General features: G+C 45.1%; 1 protein-coding gene across 3 annotated transcripts in view; it reads left to right on the forward strand.

Moving 5' to 3' along the window:
- LOC111249610 (roundabout homolog 3-like) overlaps positions 1 to 15,639 on the forward strand; it is a 60,142-nt gene that overhangs the window by 37,968 nt on the left and 6,535 nt on the right. For 2 of the 3 annotated variants that reach the window (XM_022803685.2, XM_022803677.2), the window contains 3 exons: positions 13,421 to 13,537; positions 13,878 to 14,395; positions 15,073 to 15,414. In XM_022803685.2, the coding sequence (XP_022659420.1) occupies positions 13,897 to 14,395; positions 15,073 to 15,414 (841 nt within the window). In that variant the 5' untranslated portion in view covers positions 13,421 to 13,537; positions 13,878 to 13,896. Of the gene's footprint in view, positions 1 to 3,351; positions 3,374 to 13,420; positions 13,538 to 13,877; positions 14,396 to 15,072; positions 15,415 to 15,639 lie in introns of those variants that run through there. The other variant, XM_086985735.1, reaches the window with a different exon arrangement.

Raw genomic sequence — 15,639 nt, forward strand, 5'->3', positions numbered from 1 at the left:
TTCTGGCGTGACCTAGAAGTCTTTCATGGTAGGTACTCATTGACTAACCGTACAATGTCACGATGCTGCGTTACGAACGTGGTAATGCGCTAATAAGCTCGCGAGTCAAGTTCTCAGATAACTCGGTACGCTTTTTGCCGAAACTAGAACCGCTTCGAGAAAATCGACCAGACTACGCTTACTATCTTAGTTGAATTGGTGTTTACCCTGCTGTCGAATGCTGCTAGAAAGCTAGGTAGAGCCTTTGTCGATAGGAAGGATATGTCTCTGGCTGTGCTGCATTCTGTTTCTGTAACGAAGACGTTGTGCCTCGATTCGTTGGTGTTAGGTGACCTCTGCTTGAAGCAGAAGCGAAGATCGGAGCTAGTTCATCGTCGATAACTAGCAGCCCGACAGTTTCTGTCGGTGATCGGTGATGCAGACGAAACAAGGAACGAGAACGGCAGGGACGGGAGAAAGGCATGAGAAGTATTCGAAAAAGCTGATTTGAACGTTGTGATATCAACATGCGACCCGACGCGTCTGTGTTTGCGGCGCGAAGTACGCCTTTGGACAGTGGAAACGTTCCAAGTAAACTGCAGATGGTTTTTCTAATATTTTTGAAATCTGGTGATGTGAAGTCAGACAGGAGGAAGACTGGGCGAGAGAATGGAGAGAGAAATGGGGGCATAGATAGTCAGGACCGCACACTGCCCGTCGATGTTCTTTTCATAGCGAGAGTTGGCTGAAGGTTCCTTGTGCAGTCAGAACGACTTTTACTGAAATCTTCAAAGAAGATCAGGCCCTTCATGTCTATAAGAGTCCTTAAGAGTCGACGGGTCGGGCAGGGGGAGACCACCGAACGAATAGATAAACAAGCATATCTGCCAATAATAACAACGGCAGCAACCTGCCTGGTAAAAAGGTTCTGTTCGTTCTTTTTGAGCCTGATTTACACCTTAATTCGTTTAGGCTATTTTCTTTCTGCCACCGGCGCGCTGAATACAAAGAATCACAAGATGGATATTTTATGACGCGCTAGTTTCAACAACTCAGTAATTTTATCTCGAGCTTTAACTTTGATAAAAACCGACCTATATGATAGGTGTTCCTCACGAAATGAACGAACCTGAATTGAAAGCGTCTTGATAATGGTGGTACGAGCGTCTGCAACGCAATCTATCCTTCCGCTCAACACAATCAGATCTGGACGTTACGAAATTATCTTTTTGATCCTGATGGGGCCAGCAGAAGTCATCTCAGAATTGTTTTAGATTACGTCTTCGTGACACATTTCCAAGAACCAAAACGAGCGTTCCTGATAATTGAGACTGGTCGCCGAGATCGGCATTGTTACATTGTAAATCTCAAGTAATACAACTACGCCGTCACAGGTTTATGTTTAAATATATTGTTTGATTGTAGTAAATAAATGTTGATCTAGTTTTTCACGACTGTATGTTTTCTTCAGCGGTAAACTTGCAGCCACTGTAATCTTAAGTACTTATTGTATTTCAAGGCTGGCCCGCGAATAGATTTCGAAGCGAACCTTGTTTGCTGATCCGATATGTTTAGCTGGAGCATGGCAGGCATTTGGCAGGGGAAGCGATATTATAGTATAATCAATAATTCTTAATATCTTTTTCATAGAAACAAAGATCAGTTTCATGACTAGCCTTTATTAACAGCAATAAGAACGAACGCCGTTACAAGAGAAGCAACGGCGGCTATAGTCGCAGCGGGATATCTGCATACGTGTTGTTCCCCGAAAGGGAGCTATGCATTATCTGGCTCGGGGCAACGGAACCCAGTTTTTCTGACCAACCTATCAGCCGAAATGTATTAGCAGTTAGGTTTTCTCTCTCGTTCCCGATATATATATATATATATATATATATATATATATATATATATATATATATCGAGATTATAGTCATTTAGCTACTTCTTGTTGATGTTGTTGTGTGATAAAACAAGCGTATGGAAGAATTAAAGTTCCACTTTGTGTAGCAGCGTGGGGCTTGGATGTTGTCGCTTGCGATGGTGGCACTGGTTTGTTGGTCTGATTATGAGTAGACCATCCGGCTTTACAGATGGACATGTTACAACACATAGAATCGTACTTATTTCTGAAGTTCAATGACGTTGGCGAAGGTATAGAGGGGTTGTATTATTGCTCCCGATAGACGGTGACCCGCTTTCATATTCTTGCAGTTTGAATTTCCGTTCTCTCTAGTATATTGTCGCTACCGTTGTCGTGTACGCAAATTCAGGCCTTACCAATTTCCCTAACTGTAAATTAGACGACTGCGTGCTAAATTTAATAGTAGTAAATCGTAGTAACAACTAGTTCACTTTTGAGACCATTTGGCGGGGGTAGGAATTTTGCTTGCCTCGTTTTGTTACTCTATACGGAAGAAAGCGGTTACGTAAGAGGGTCGGAATCTGCAGTTCTTGTTGCAACGAAACGTAACGCAAAACGCTATCGCACATAAATAATTGATAGAGAAGTTAATTGCGCGGAAGAGTTGAATATTATACTTGGGCGTGTCCGGACCCAGTCGCCCCGTAGAACAACTATACCGAAAAAATCCGTCATCAAATTCACCGTGCCAAAATGATCTTCAGGGCTATTACGATCGAAATCCACGCGGACCAGCTGTAATCAGAACATGTCGAGAACGAACGTACTTGTAGCGTATGATTTCCTTTAAATATATACGTATACTGGATGCTTCATTCGTGAACGCAACAGGGATGCATAATCATAATACAAGTATTACTTAAAAACGCATTTAGCGCTTAGATTTGACTTTGTCAAGCTCACCGAAGTTTACTACAATTCGTTCGCTACATAACAGAATATCCAGCCACTCAGACAATGAAGCACGTGCACAGAAGATTGTCCGTAGTATCGTCGTTGTGGTACCCACTTCTGTCGTATTGTTGCTTCGTGACTTTGTAGATCGAGTGAAGAAGCTTGCACACCCTGCGACGTCAAGTGTCGAACGATCCTGCTCCATCAGCTGTGACGTTACATTTGTTGGAGGAGAACATTAGGCGTCATATCAACTTATTACGTAGATACTGGCCTCGGCTTTTGGCGTTATTCCGTTCAGCTCTAGATCGTATAATGGCTGTATGTGTTCATGTATATAGAGGTCTTCCACTATCACGACGCACACACACTTCGGCTTCAGCTGCTTCGTACAGACCAAAAATGCCTGTACAAATTGAATTGTCGAACGAATCGTAGGACGTTTGACGGCGTTGCCCTTGAGCGACACGATCAGGCGGGAATAGTTACGAGCCAGTCGGACACCACATGAATGGATACCCATACAAAAGTCGGTAGTAAAGAAGCAGCAACGGGGTTATGAATGACGGGGAAAACGTGAGTAAACGATTCCTATTTTGTTCCTCTTTACCACCGCAGCTGCATATATGTACATATCGGTGAGTTTACCAAGATCGAGCGCCTGATTGAATGAAGAGGAGTCGAAAAATCGGTTTGTTGAAGCAGCACCAGCTGTTGTTATGGTCTGTGCTGTTGGATATTGCTGTTGCGTGAATTTTGACAATTTGCCATTGTGAAGCCAGATGCGGGCTTCGAGCAAAATGCAGGAAGAATAGGAGCGTTACAAGGCAAGGCAGGACACTTGCTGGCGAGAAAGCAAGGTGGAGTTACTGTGGTGTCCAGGTCGCATTCGACAGATTTCGTTGCGAGGTTTCATTACTTACGAACGATTGCTGTTAACGGCTACAACAGATAGTATCTCCAAAATAGTTGTTGCTTGTCGGTGCACACAATAAGATTACGTTTGTTTTTACGTCCCGGCTAAGGGCCAACGATCGGAACGATCACTTCCCGCGTCAAAATAGTCAAAAACAAATTTGATGCCTGCAAAAGGCAGCGATTTACTAGCGACGATAGCAGTGTCGTGCAATTATAGAGTGCGAATCGTCTACTGACGGTAGCCAGCTAAAGCCGGTGCTTTTTGTTGTGGCCATTTTAGTCTGCTATGCCATCGTTACTGGCCTGAGCCAATAGTAATTAAATGACTTGATTCGAGAAGATGCCAGGGAATTTGTTCCCTTGTATTACCTATATTGGCTAAATTCAAGATGGTTTGTGACACTTACCATGGTTCACACGGTTCTTGCGGCTATATATTCGAGTGGGCCGCCTTCGTCTGCAGCTAGCTGATAGCATACGAAACCAGCTGATATAGGCGCTAATGTGTTACGATTTCTTTTACGGCAATAGAATCGGAATAGCTTGATGAACGAACTAATTAACGTAAAGAAATACCATATTAGGTGCCACTGCTCGGCTGTCGTTTGCACCATAAAAAGCGAAAAAAAAGCTTGAGCACGAACGCAATTCGCGTAACTCCTTCCCACCGAGCTATCTTGAGTCTACCAATGATAACTTGTGTCAGACGTTCAGACTCATTCGTTGAAACTTGAGTAGAATATTAGCGTGAACACGTGAAGTAAGAGTAGGTGTGGAAACGCGTTTGCAAGGGAAAAGGAATATGAAAGGATCGGGCCTTCCCGGGGAGAATGCGGCATGAACGAAGGCAGCAGACGCGGGTGCAAGTGCTGACTGGCAGAACTTACCAACAAAACAAAAGAACAACGAGCACATCAGCCGTGCTGGTAACGTTACATGCTCTAGCACTTCAATAAACGCAGTAATGAAACTAGTCTGTACATTACAATAAACATCATTGGGAATTCAGCCGGCGTAATGAAGTGTGGGAGTTAGCCCACTGGGAGATCTGTGCAACCAACCCGTTAGTTAACCAGATGGATGGATGGACAAGAAATAGGCACAACGCTGCTTAAAGCTTTATGCCCAGCTATCAAACTTAGCAGACAGAACTTAGGTAAACAAATGTACGGACGTATTCATAACGGCGGCGGCGGCGGCGGCGTCGGCGGCGGTGCTAGCAACAGACATTGTGGAATAAGCAACGGTGGTATCGGAGGCGCCCAGTTCGTTTCTGTTAACGAATTGCTACTCGGCAACTTCTGCCGTCATCGTCATTGTTCCGGCTCCAGTGAAAAAGGTAGTAGTAAATAGTAAAATACTTAACGGTGGCAGGCGAGCAAACAACAGATGCGTATAAGCGTAGCGACGCGCGCGGAGGCGACAGGTCTAATTCATGTAAGTGCTGGGCGCTACGTGAACAAGGCGCATTTAGGTATTGTTCCTATTGCTGCTACCAGAGTCTGGTTAAATTAAAGCGGGCTAGAACCTGGACGCGAGTTAAGAAATGAGAGCAGGTCTGTTTGTTATACGACCACAAGTAATAATTATAGCACTGCAGCGATAATAATTATGAGCGTTTTGGGTAACGTGCACAAATACAGATGTCTGGGATATAATTAGCTAGCATTAATTAGACTATCAGACGCGACAAGTGATGTGAGTCTTATATTTGAGGTGAGTATATGTGTTATGGCACAGGTGACAGCCCACGGCGTGTCCTCTTGTTTGGTCGTTTGAATATAAGAACAAATGCTTAAAATGAATTCGTCAGACAGGTGGGGAAGGAATAGAGATGGAACCATGTGTCGGCATGCCTTCACATATCCATCTATATACTTATGATTACGTCGCCACATATGTCTGTAAATAGAGGTTCAGTAAATGAAGTCCCTCGCCATTCAAAAGAATTGTCACGCAATTTATCTTCGCGTTTCATCTTGCTGGATCGACTAATTAACGCTAAACACTGGCCAGAAAAGTTGGAGGAGAGCCATTGTAGATTAGAGTATTTTCGCAGTGATTACTGTTATACTTGACCGGAGATTTTCAGGGTTGAGGCAATGCTCAGATAGCATCTGCAGGTCGCCTTGTATTTTTACGGATCGAATCTTCGAAGAAAAACCGAAAGGTTCTGCACTAGCGACCCTGTACCCGCCATTCTTAAGAAACAACAAACTTCACAGAATGGCTCATACTGTCCAACAGGGAATCGTAATCTATTTTTTTGTGTACAGGCATATAAATCTCAACTCAGTAACGCATATATATCAAGTTTCGAATGTCAAGTACTAAGTATTAGTTAACGTTGTTAGTTATTTTTTGACTTTCGTGCGTTATGTGCGTCAAGCGCAACGAACAGGAAGGATCATGCGATACCAATAAAAAATTACTCCTTGTTGCTAAGCGTCAACCCATAGATGACTGTTTATTGAGATCTCCCGCATCCTGTGTTTTCCGCTTAGCGGCAGAAGCTAGCGAAACCTGAAAACAGGATTTTTCTTCCTATACGCAAACAGTCAAGTGGACAGAATACTTATGTAGGTGTCGAGGCGCCATGGTATTGCCCCTGTTAGTAGCTGACCGTACGACTTGAATTTGGTTTAGCCAAGCTCGTTCGGTCACCACGGATCGATCGTGGACAAAAGAGAACCGGGAAGAAGGATACGAGAGGATGGGCGATCTGTAGGCGATATGTAGGATATATGCTATGACCTGTGCTTGCTGTTGCTCTCCAGGCGGCTGGAAAGCAACCTCAGTATTCTAGCTAGCTTCCCAGGGAACGTCACCCAGCGCTCTTTCTCTTCGCGTCCTGTTTCTGTTAGTTCTTTACAGAGAGGCCGACCATCGTAGGCCTGCTTACCGTCGAGACGACATGCCATCGCGGATCTGCCTGCCCACGGAAAAAAGAGTACTACAACGATCGAATCAACTAACGAAAGAGGAGGCGAACAAACGACGAAGAGGCACTCAACACGGCAATGACACTGAGCAGGCCCAAGGCTCTACTGCTACTGTTGTTGTTAAGGGTAACTTGCCCATGATACCGCTACTGTGACCGTCACGCTCGTCGCTCGGAGTTACCTCTATATTTTGTAGTCGTCGTCCTTTCTGATGTTGTTGTTGGTGCCGCATCGGCCGTTATTGCACGGTTATATAAACAGCCCGAGCTTCCGCCACTCGTGCTCCTCCAACACAATCGTCACTACGAGCATAGAGACAAGGTCTTTAGTGGTGTCCAAGGGGGGTCGAAAGGCGGTGATTAACAGGACAGGATCCGACAGAACGGCTGAACATAGGACAACGACAGGGAAAGGCACAGGCACAGTGGGACAGATGGACCAACCGATCGTGTGATAGACAAATCTACGACGCAGCCGGAAAAAGCACTGGCGAGAAGAACAAACTGCGACTATCCAGCGTTCTTCTTATTCTCTACGTACTCCACATACCTCCAGGCCAATGCAACGACCAGGCGTCTTATTGTCCTTGCTGCTGCTGTTCGCAGCGCTGTCTCTGCTATCTCTCATTGTTAGTGACCTAATGGTGCTCGTCGTCGTCGTATTGTTGCTGCTCAGGCGACTAGCCAGCCGCTTAGGCCGTTTTTCGTTGTTAAAGTAGCTAGCACCCATGTTATGCTCTTTACATACTAAAACTACTACGACGATTAGATGCTGCGAAGACAACGAGAAAATAAACCGGGGTGAGCGGTTTTTGCGCGAATATCTCCTGGATATATATGTGCGTATCTGCCTTTGGGTATTGGCGTATGTTTGTCTTTGTAACGCATGAACTTTCTATTTATAACAGATGAGTGTGCCTATAGTAGCAGCTGTCGTAGAATAGAATTGCACGGGGGTAGAGCTCGCCGATTCATCTACAGCAGAAGACGCTACTAGTGGGAATTGTTGAGAATGCGATGGAAGGATACCGTGGAAGATCAGTAGCGTAAAGGAGTAAGCGTGAAAAGCATTGCTGCCTGCTTGAAAGTACAGATTGCTTCGCTAGGGCCGGAGTAAGTTTCAAAAATGAAATTATATCGGCAAAACGGTTGCTCGTAGCTGAGTAACAGCATCCATCCAACCATGTGCATTATTATCGCATGTTTATTCATTAGAAAATTATGTCGCCTCAACTGATCTGAACTGGGATGAAAAGAGAATATACTTGGTGCTTCAAAACGCTGTCGTATTATCGAAGTTAGTTTTGCTCTGTAACGTTTTTTTTTTTTTTTTTTTTGTTTTCGTACATAAACATCTGCATTCGAGCGTCACTGCAATTTCGACGATCCCCTTCATGAAATTGTTTGTAAGGACGACAGCCGTCGCACATTTTCCTTTATGTTTTTGTGCTTCGCCGTCAATTAATTTCGACTGTATCGGGAGTTTTTCAAATTGATATGTTATGATATTATTATAATTATTATTTCAATTTTTAATTTGAAAAGCAGCGTACCGTTTCAAACATTTGCGATTATTGGAAACCGCATTTTTGGGCGATTTCTAACGTTATGATCCGTTTCCGTTTAGATCGCCTAGTCGATTCTAGCGGGACGTGGGATCTCTGAAACTTTCAGCAGAAAAATTGCTCTCCAGTTTCGAGATCGCAGTATACAAAGTTTAGCTCTGTCATCGGCTGAGGAGGCGTCGACGTTAAGGGCGTAGTATTCGAATTTTCCAATGGTGCTCATTCAACATCAACGGCCTATTTCGGATGTCTGCATGTTTGCAAGCAGTAGTCTGAAGCGTCTGAATGGAACGGGCGTCTGTATTGTTTTCGGACATTGCGGTGGTGATCGTCTACAAATGTTACGGCCCATTGTTGGTAGTTCACGCACTCACTTCTCTGCAACTTTCATCTCACCGCCACCGTTGCCGCTGGGCCATTCTGCAAAGCCTTATACCCTCGACCAGAAACAAAAAACAGGACTGAGCTTCTGCCTCAAGCGACTTCCACAGCCGCCGCTTCAGTTTGTGTCTCCACACATCAAATAGAGTGGGAAAGAGAGAAGAGTACAACTCTAGTGACTTTTGTTGTTTATCCCAAGTTGAAGCACGGTTCTTTTCTAGCCATTGCTACCTACATAGAAGTAGAAATAAGGCTGTAGACTTATGTATACTATTCCTCAATGGCTCGACTACTGATCGCCGTTACCATCGGGCGGCCGGTCGCTCGGTAGGTTGGGCTTGTAGCCACTAGTATAGCATGCTAAAACACTACACTAGACAACATGGGCTATAGAAACAGCAACAAATAGCAAATAACTGGACGGGTTGGGACCCGGCAGGCAGAATGCCGGTGGAGCGGAGTAGAGACTTCAGCCAGGAACGCAGCAGAGAGAACTGAGCATAGTCTAATCTCCTGCTCCACTTGTAAACATGGTCAGCCGGACGGACGGATGGACGGACGGACAACCAAACATCGAAAGCCCGACGAGACAAGCCCTGAGCCAAGGAACCTTAGACCCCCAATGCGATGTCTTATTTCCATGTATGCGCTGCGAATGTGATTGTTTCTCCCCATGGGGCATGTGTTCCCCTTAGATCCGTAGGTGGAGACTTACAGTACTGAGCCTCTGTTTTGTGAAACGAGTAGAGTTTATGCGTCGTTGGCCCAGCTCAGACCACCCCGTAACTACATAGCCAGTGAATATGGGGCGTAATGCCACCTGCAATGTAACCGGAGCATTTACAAACAACCCGAGAAAAGGCAGCCAACATTGCTGACCGCCCTGTATGGGACCCATCGGGGAGACTTTTGGCTAGGAGGTGACGGCCTGAAGCTCGCTTAAAGTCCCGCAAATCCTAGGCCTTTATTGTCACTGGGGTCGCTCGACCTACACCCACCCCGCCTGAATGAAATACAGATGACACGATACAAACAGGAAAGTTTCTCGTCAGGAACACATAGGAGACAAACAGTGTATTTGAAACCCTCAAACCTTCGATTTATCACGGGCATGGCAAACGAGTTTGCCACTGAGTTCTAGGGACTTTGTGCCAGAATCTTACTTGTTAATACGAAATGTCGTCTAAGTGCGGTACTCCTTTCGTTATTATTCTATGAATTAGGAAGCATCCTCTTACGTATTGTATCAACAATAAACAAACATCTGCTTTTTATTGCATTGTATCGTATGTTAAAACTGGATACTGAGTAACTAAAGTCTTCGCCGAGCTTTTGAGCTGTTCGCAAGCGCTACTGAACTGTCTCAGCGTTGACATAAGCCTACAACGTTTTCACGACTTGTTTCGTGTTCCTTATTTATGTCACCAACTAAATCCGACAATCACTAACCTATTCAATTATTCTGAGAGACGCTTGCGAACTTCGAAATCGAGGCTTACTAGCGCGCCCATATTGCCACCGATGTAAGATAGGTAAACTAACCGATTGAATCTATATTAAATGGCAATAAACTCGCCGCAGATGCGCGTTACCCTCAAACCTATTTGCAGTTCGAGAAAAAGGCAAAACTAGAAAAATGAAAGGCGCGTTTTGTTATAAGATGTCATCGAAGGTACTCTAGATTAAGTAAGAGCTTATCGGTCGAATACCACGATAGCGTGGTCGCTGCCAACAATGTTTACCTGGAAAGGCTCTAATAATGTAGGGCCTATCTGTGTGTTACGAAAAAGCAAAATCCCAGTGTTGAATGGCAGTAATAGCAGTTGATACTGGCCTATGCCATGATATTTCCACACGGCAAATAGTCTCTATGATCCGAAGCGTGCCGTCTGTTTGTATCGCTGCTAAACAACATAGTGCTTGTATAGTCATTATGTTTTGCTCAAGTCCCGTTAAAAACTATAAACATGCTTATCATTTTACGTTTCACCATTGGTTAGTCAACGAGTTACTTTTAACGGTTGATGCACTATATAGAATATTTTTACGATGATGTGCGCTGTTGCCGCTTTTTCTGTAGTCATCAGACGATATTATAATCGGTGACAGGGATCGGCGAGTTAATAATATTTCCGTTTTCACTTCCTTTTTAAGATTCTCTTTGTCTGATTACGTATAATTCCACATAATTCATTTGTCTATCAGCGGACTTCTCTATAGAATAGAGAGACAATAAAGGGGCATCGAAACACCTCAAAAGGCAAGGGAAAACGGAGATGGGGGAATTCGGTGTTCGTAGTGTTGCTGTCATTGTCCTCGTAGAGATTGCGACGGCATTAGGCAAGCACGTAGACAAATAGTAGACCTGATTATAGTTATGATGATTGTAATGGTAATAGAAGCTGCGCCCAACTAACGGTTTTAAAACCACTGTTACTTGTACTGCAAATAAACTCCGAAACCATGTCGCAGCTGCCAGACTGCGCCCGTTTGCTTTCTTAGCGGTCTCTAGCGATCCTTAGGGGCTTGTAGCCTCAATTTCTTAGGAAACTGCGGTAGCACTAATGACAGCTACAGCAGCAGCAGCACTGAATGTTTGTCGAGCGGGTGTTAACGGCCGAAATACGTCAGCGGATCGAGTCTGGATGCGAGAAACGGACGAGAAGACTTTTAGGCGAATGGAAGAAGCAGATCGCAGAGGATGGGAAGAGAGATCCTTGCCGGCTGTCCGCCTTTTTTGTCGTCTTCTTCCCTTTGGTCCTACTTTCGGCTTCGGTAGACCTTTTAGTTGCCGCCCTCTTCTTTCAACGGGTACGAGTAGCACACAGTGACGACGGTGAAAAGGACGACACAAGTCATAAAGTAAGCTAGCGGGAACATTTGTCTTGTGTAGTTGCTGCTATGGAGGCAGCCACTGCTGCTGGCGATGCTTACATGGCTCCCCGTGCCGATTGCTTGAGAATGCTCGAAGAAACCAGGCCATACGAAGCTAGACCAAACGTAGAGCAAGGCTCGACTAGCCAGCCGACCAGCTGTTTGAACGGGGCCCTAGGCGCCGCCTACTGTAGGCACTGTTTTGCTATTCTGTTCTCTACCATGCTATTGTATGAGATAGGCTATGGCCTTGTTATTCCGCCTGTGACGACACAGTCGCTAAGTTCATCAGCAGCAATAGCAAAAGCCCAAGCACAGCCACGCGCTAAGATGACGACAGTTCTATTGTGATGGTGGGCTCGCATTTCGGGTTGAACGATTCAGATTTAGTCCCATACGGTCGATGGTCGTAGCTCTTAATCTTCGACAAGTAACTGAAACACCAACATGCAGTTAATCTTCGAAATTTCGGAAGAATGCCCCTTGGGCGGTAAAAGGGAGTTTACTTTACGGTGCTCTGTTTTGCTTGACTGGCCCTATTGTTCTTCGTAGTCCATGTTGACAGAAACTGCTCGGGTATAAGGCCGGGTTCGAAGGTAAAACCGAATCCATTTGTTATAACTTCAATCAGCCAATAGCATGTTGACATGCCGAGCACCGTGTGGAACGACGTACATATATATGTTGGGCGAGGAAAGCTGTCATTTTAAGACGATCAAGAAGTAAGGAAAGGATGGTAACGCAGCTATTGTCCGGCTACGGGTACAAGATACAACCATGCATACGACAGGATACAACCAGACGATCATGTTACGTAGACTGATTAAAGCGCGTTTAAAAATTTTAGATCACGACCTGATCATTGAAAGAGCAGGACGTTGTTGCAAAATATTCTACCTACAAACCATTAATATTTAGGATCCTCATTGGACAACTGAAATGCCCAGACAGAGAAGTAAGTATCAATGGGCATACTGAACGCTGCTACAGCCGCCTGTATGCTAGCGTGCCGCATACTGCTAGTCCACTGTGCGGATATTTCCTATAATAACTTAGCTAATCAACGTATAGCTGGCGTGCGATATACTACGTCTTGTGTAAAAACGTGCCAGTGCTTAGTTTAAGTGTGGACGATTTTGCCATCTCCTCCGGGCTGTCAATGTTTACCAATAAAATGACCCGGTAGACTTCGTCCGACGGACACGATCGGTTCGTTCACGATAGGTGTCGCCACGGTAGGGTCATTGCGCTCCGTTCAATTAGGATGCGTTCGCAGGTCGTAGCAGCGACGAGCAACTAACTATGTTAGCGAAAAGACTAAAAGTACCTCGACGTCAACCGTACCATCGGGTATCTATCTCCTCGACACGTTACCCATCACATTCATTTACAAGTAATCGAACGTTGACTTTTTGTCGCACCCCTGATACATTCCTCGCGTGGATCGCTTCGCTATCGACTGATTCGGGACCGATTCTACGGATCAAGATTGGTTAAATCATTGTGGTGTATGGGGAACGCACGGGTAAATCGTTTATTGTCGCAAACTGAAGAACCAAAAGCAATGACAGCCACAGCTGTCAGCATCATCGATCGACATCATCACCACATCGTAAGGATCACTGAGATCAAGCGGCGTTTATTGGACGATGATGGTGTCTATTTAATTGAGCGGACAATCACTGCTCAAGTGGCTGGTCGCCGCAAGATGAAGCGAGATCGTAGCGCTGCAGAGCCATATTATCTGAGATAGGATCACGACTCGTGCACACCTATACTAGCATCAACTAGCGTCTAGTACGATACGTATAATAGAAAAGGATCTCCTTAATTGACATTAACGGAAAATTAGTTTTTTCTTTTTGCATAGATACACACACAGAGGGAGAGAGAACGAACATGTATGTGTGTACGTTTGCTTAAGGTGCATTAACTTTTTTTCAGGTGATGTAATGGGCTTTTGAATAGCACAACTACACAGTCGATCGACACAGGTCGGTGTAAGATAAATGAATAATTTGGCAGCAATGTAAAAGGTGCAGATGCATAGCATTTGCGCAGGTAAGTGTTTCAATGAATACTTATCTGTTATCATCGAATCGTAGCTATTTAAATGCCTACTATGTCCATAGGGTTGTTGTGGGCAATTTCTACATAGTTATTTAACGATCTTGCGGCAAGTTTCTCCGCTTTTAGTGCAAGATATGCTTGGGGCATACTTTAATAGAGAAATATTGAATAAAATCGATTGTAAGCACTGCAAAATATCTAACGGAAAGGTGTTGATGGTGTCGTTTATACAGCTTCGGACATCATGCAGTTGTTCTCTAGCCAACGAATGGCTCATAAATTTCTCCATAACCGTTCTTGTTACTTTGGTTTTTGCTGTACTTTTCTATAGGATAGCGCACTGGTGCTCGATGGAGCGTCGCAGCTGGCGCGTCGATCAGGCGATTTTGCCCCGATGCCAGCGGCATAAACAGAAGCGCCAGCCTCTGAGGCACCGCCAAGGGGCTCCGCACAGCAGATATTTGTGTACGCCGCCGTGGCGTTCGTCCCGGCAGCTATTGTTGCTGCTTTTCGTTGTTGTTGTCGATGGTCTGGTCGCAGTTTCCGGCGCCCGCCGACAAGGCGGCAACCAATTGGCTGAACGTGTGGTCAATCCAGGCGAGAGGATCTCAATTCCGTGCTTCCTCGAGACGCCTGGCGGATCAATCCAGTGGGTTCGAAATGGCCATCCAGTTGTACTCGACTCAACCACGGCCTCGCGGCGCCAATGGAACATCTCAAAAGACGGAACGGCGGCACTGCAAATCAGTCAAGTTACTCGGGCCGATGATGGTTTGTGGGAATGCTGGGAGTTCGCTGATGACGGGTCGGTGAAACGAGTCGCTAAAGTGCTCAAGCTTGTTGTAACCGGCAAGTATCAACTATGAGAAGAAGCTGCTGTAAGAAAAACGTTACGGAGACAGATAATTAAGATACGCCACTTTGTCGCTGATTATTTAATACCGCAAAGTAACCAGCTAAGAATAAAAGCCTCCCTTTCCGGTTCGCTATCGATGCACACAGTGTCCTAGGTCTATATTGTATTTCAGTTGATGGGTCTATATTATTCTTGGTCAACCAATGATCGTTTTTGCCGCATTTCTAAAACCATGCTAGCTTGCATCAAACCTACCGCTATGGCCTTCATGACCAGTCAGTAAACAGGAAACACGGAGAGGACCGTTCTCTTTTGTGTAGCCTTTCTTAGTGGCCTTACTATGGCTCTACAGCAGCTGCCTTTTCGTTGGCCGCCGTATTTGATCTTCAAGTTGTCTCGCGGCGTTTGCATGAGCGCAGCCACTCAGTCGCCGATCGTACAGCTGCTGATCCTGCTGTTGCGTTTTATTGTAATGCAACCAAGTTACGCGACATTTGGAAATAGTAGTCCTATGGTAGTGGAGCTTGAAGCACAAAGGCAAACGACAAGCTAAATGAAAGATTCGGTAGGGGATAGGGGAAGAATTGTAGTCTCAAGGAAAGCGTTCATAAATTTCCATTAAATCGTTTGTTTCATTTGACCCCTTGGTTGCTCTTGTTTTCGTCTTCAGGAGCACCGGAAGAGCCTTTTCTGGTGCAAGACGGCAAGCGTATTCACCCAGGCAACAATGTGCTAGCCAAGGAGAATCACACGGTGACTGTTGAGTGCGTGGCACGTCGGGCCGTACCCGAGGTCAAACAAGTGTTCTGGTCACTGGGACCGGACCACATTAATGTGACCGGCAACTCGGAGTTAAAAATCGATTTCGTGTCCCATGAAGACTCATACACGACCAAAAGCATACTCCGACTTAACACCACGCGTACAATGAATCATCAAAAAGTTACGTGTCACGTTTTTCACGTTGCGTGGCCAAACGCGTCCGTTGTCAGTGCCTCCCTTAATGTATTATGTGAGTATTTTTCTTTATTATTACCTTAAACAGATAGAGAAATATGTGCCGATGGCGGGGTTCGTACCGCCAACCCGTGGACTTCTCAGCTAGGCGTTTATCTGTTCGAGCCATTGCAGCGACGATCTGTACGCGTTGTGATACGCTCCCGATGAATAAAACGAACTCATGTACTATAACCACCACGTATTTTTATACACTAGTATTAGTAGATTGAAAAGTGCT

Source organism: Varroa destructor, unplaced genomic scaffold (assembly GCF_002443255.2).
Source record: "Varroa destructor unplaced genomic scaffold, Vdes_3.0 BEIS01000001.1, whole genome shotgun sequence".
NCBI lineage: Eukaryota > Metazoa > Arthropoda > Arachnida > Mesostigmata > Varroidae > Varroa > Varroa destructor.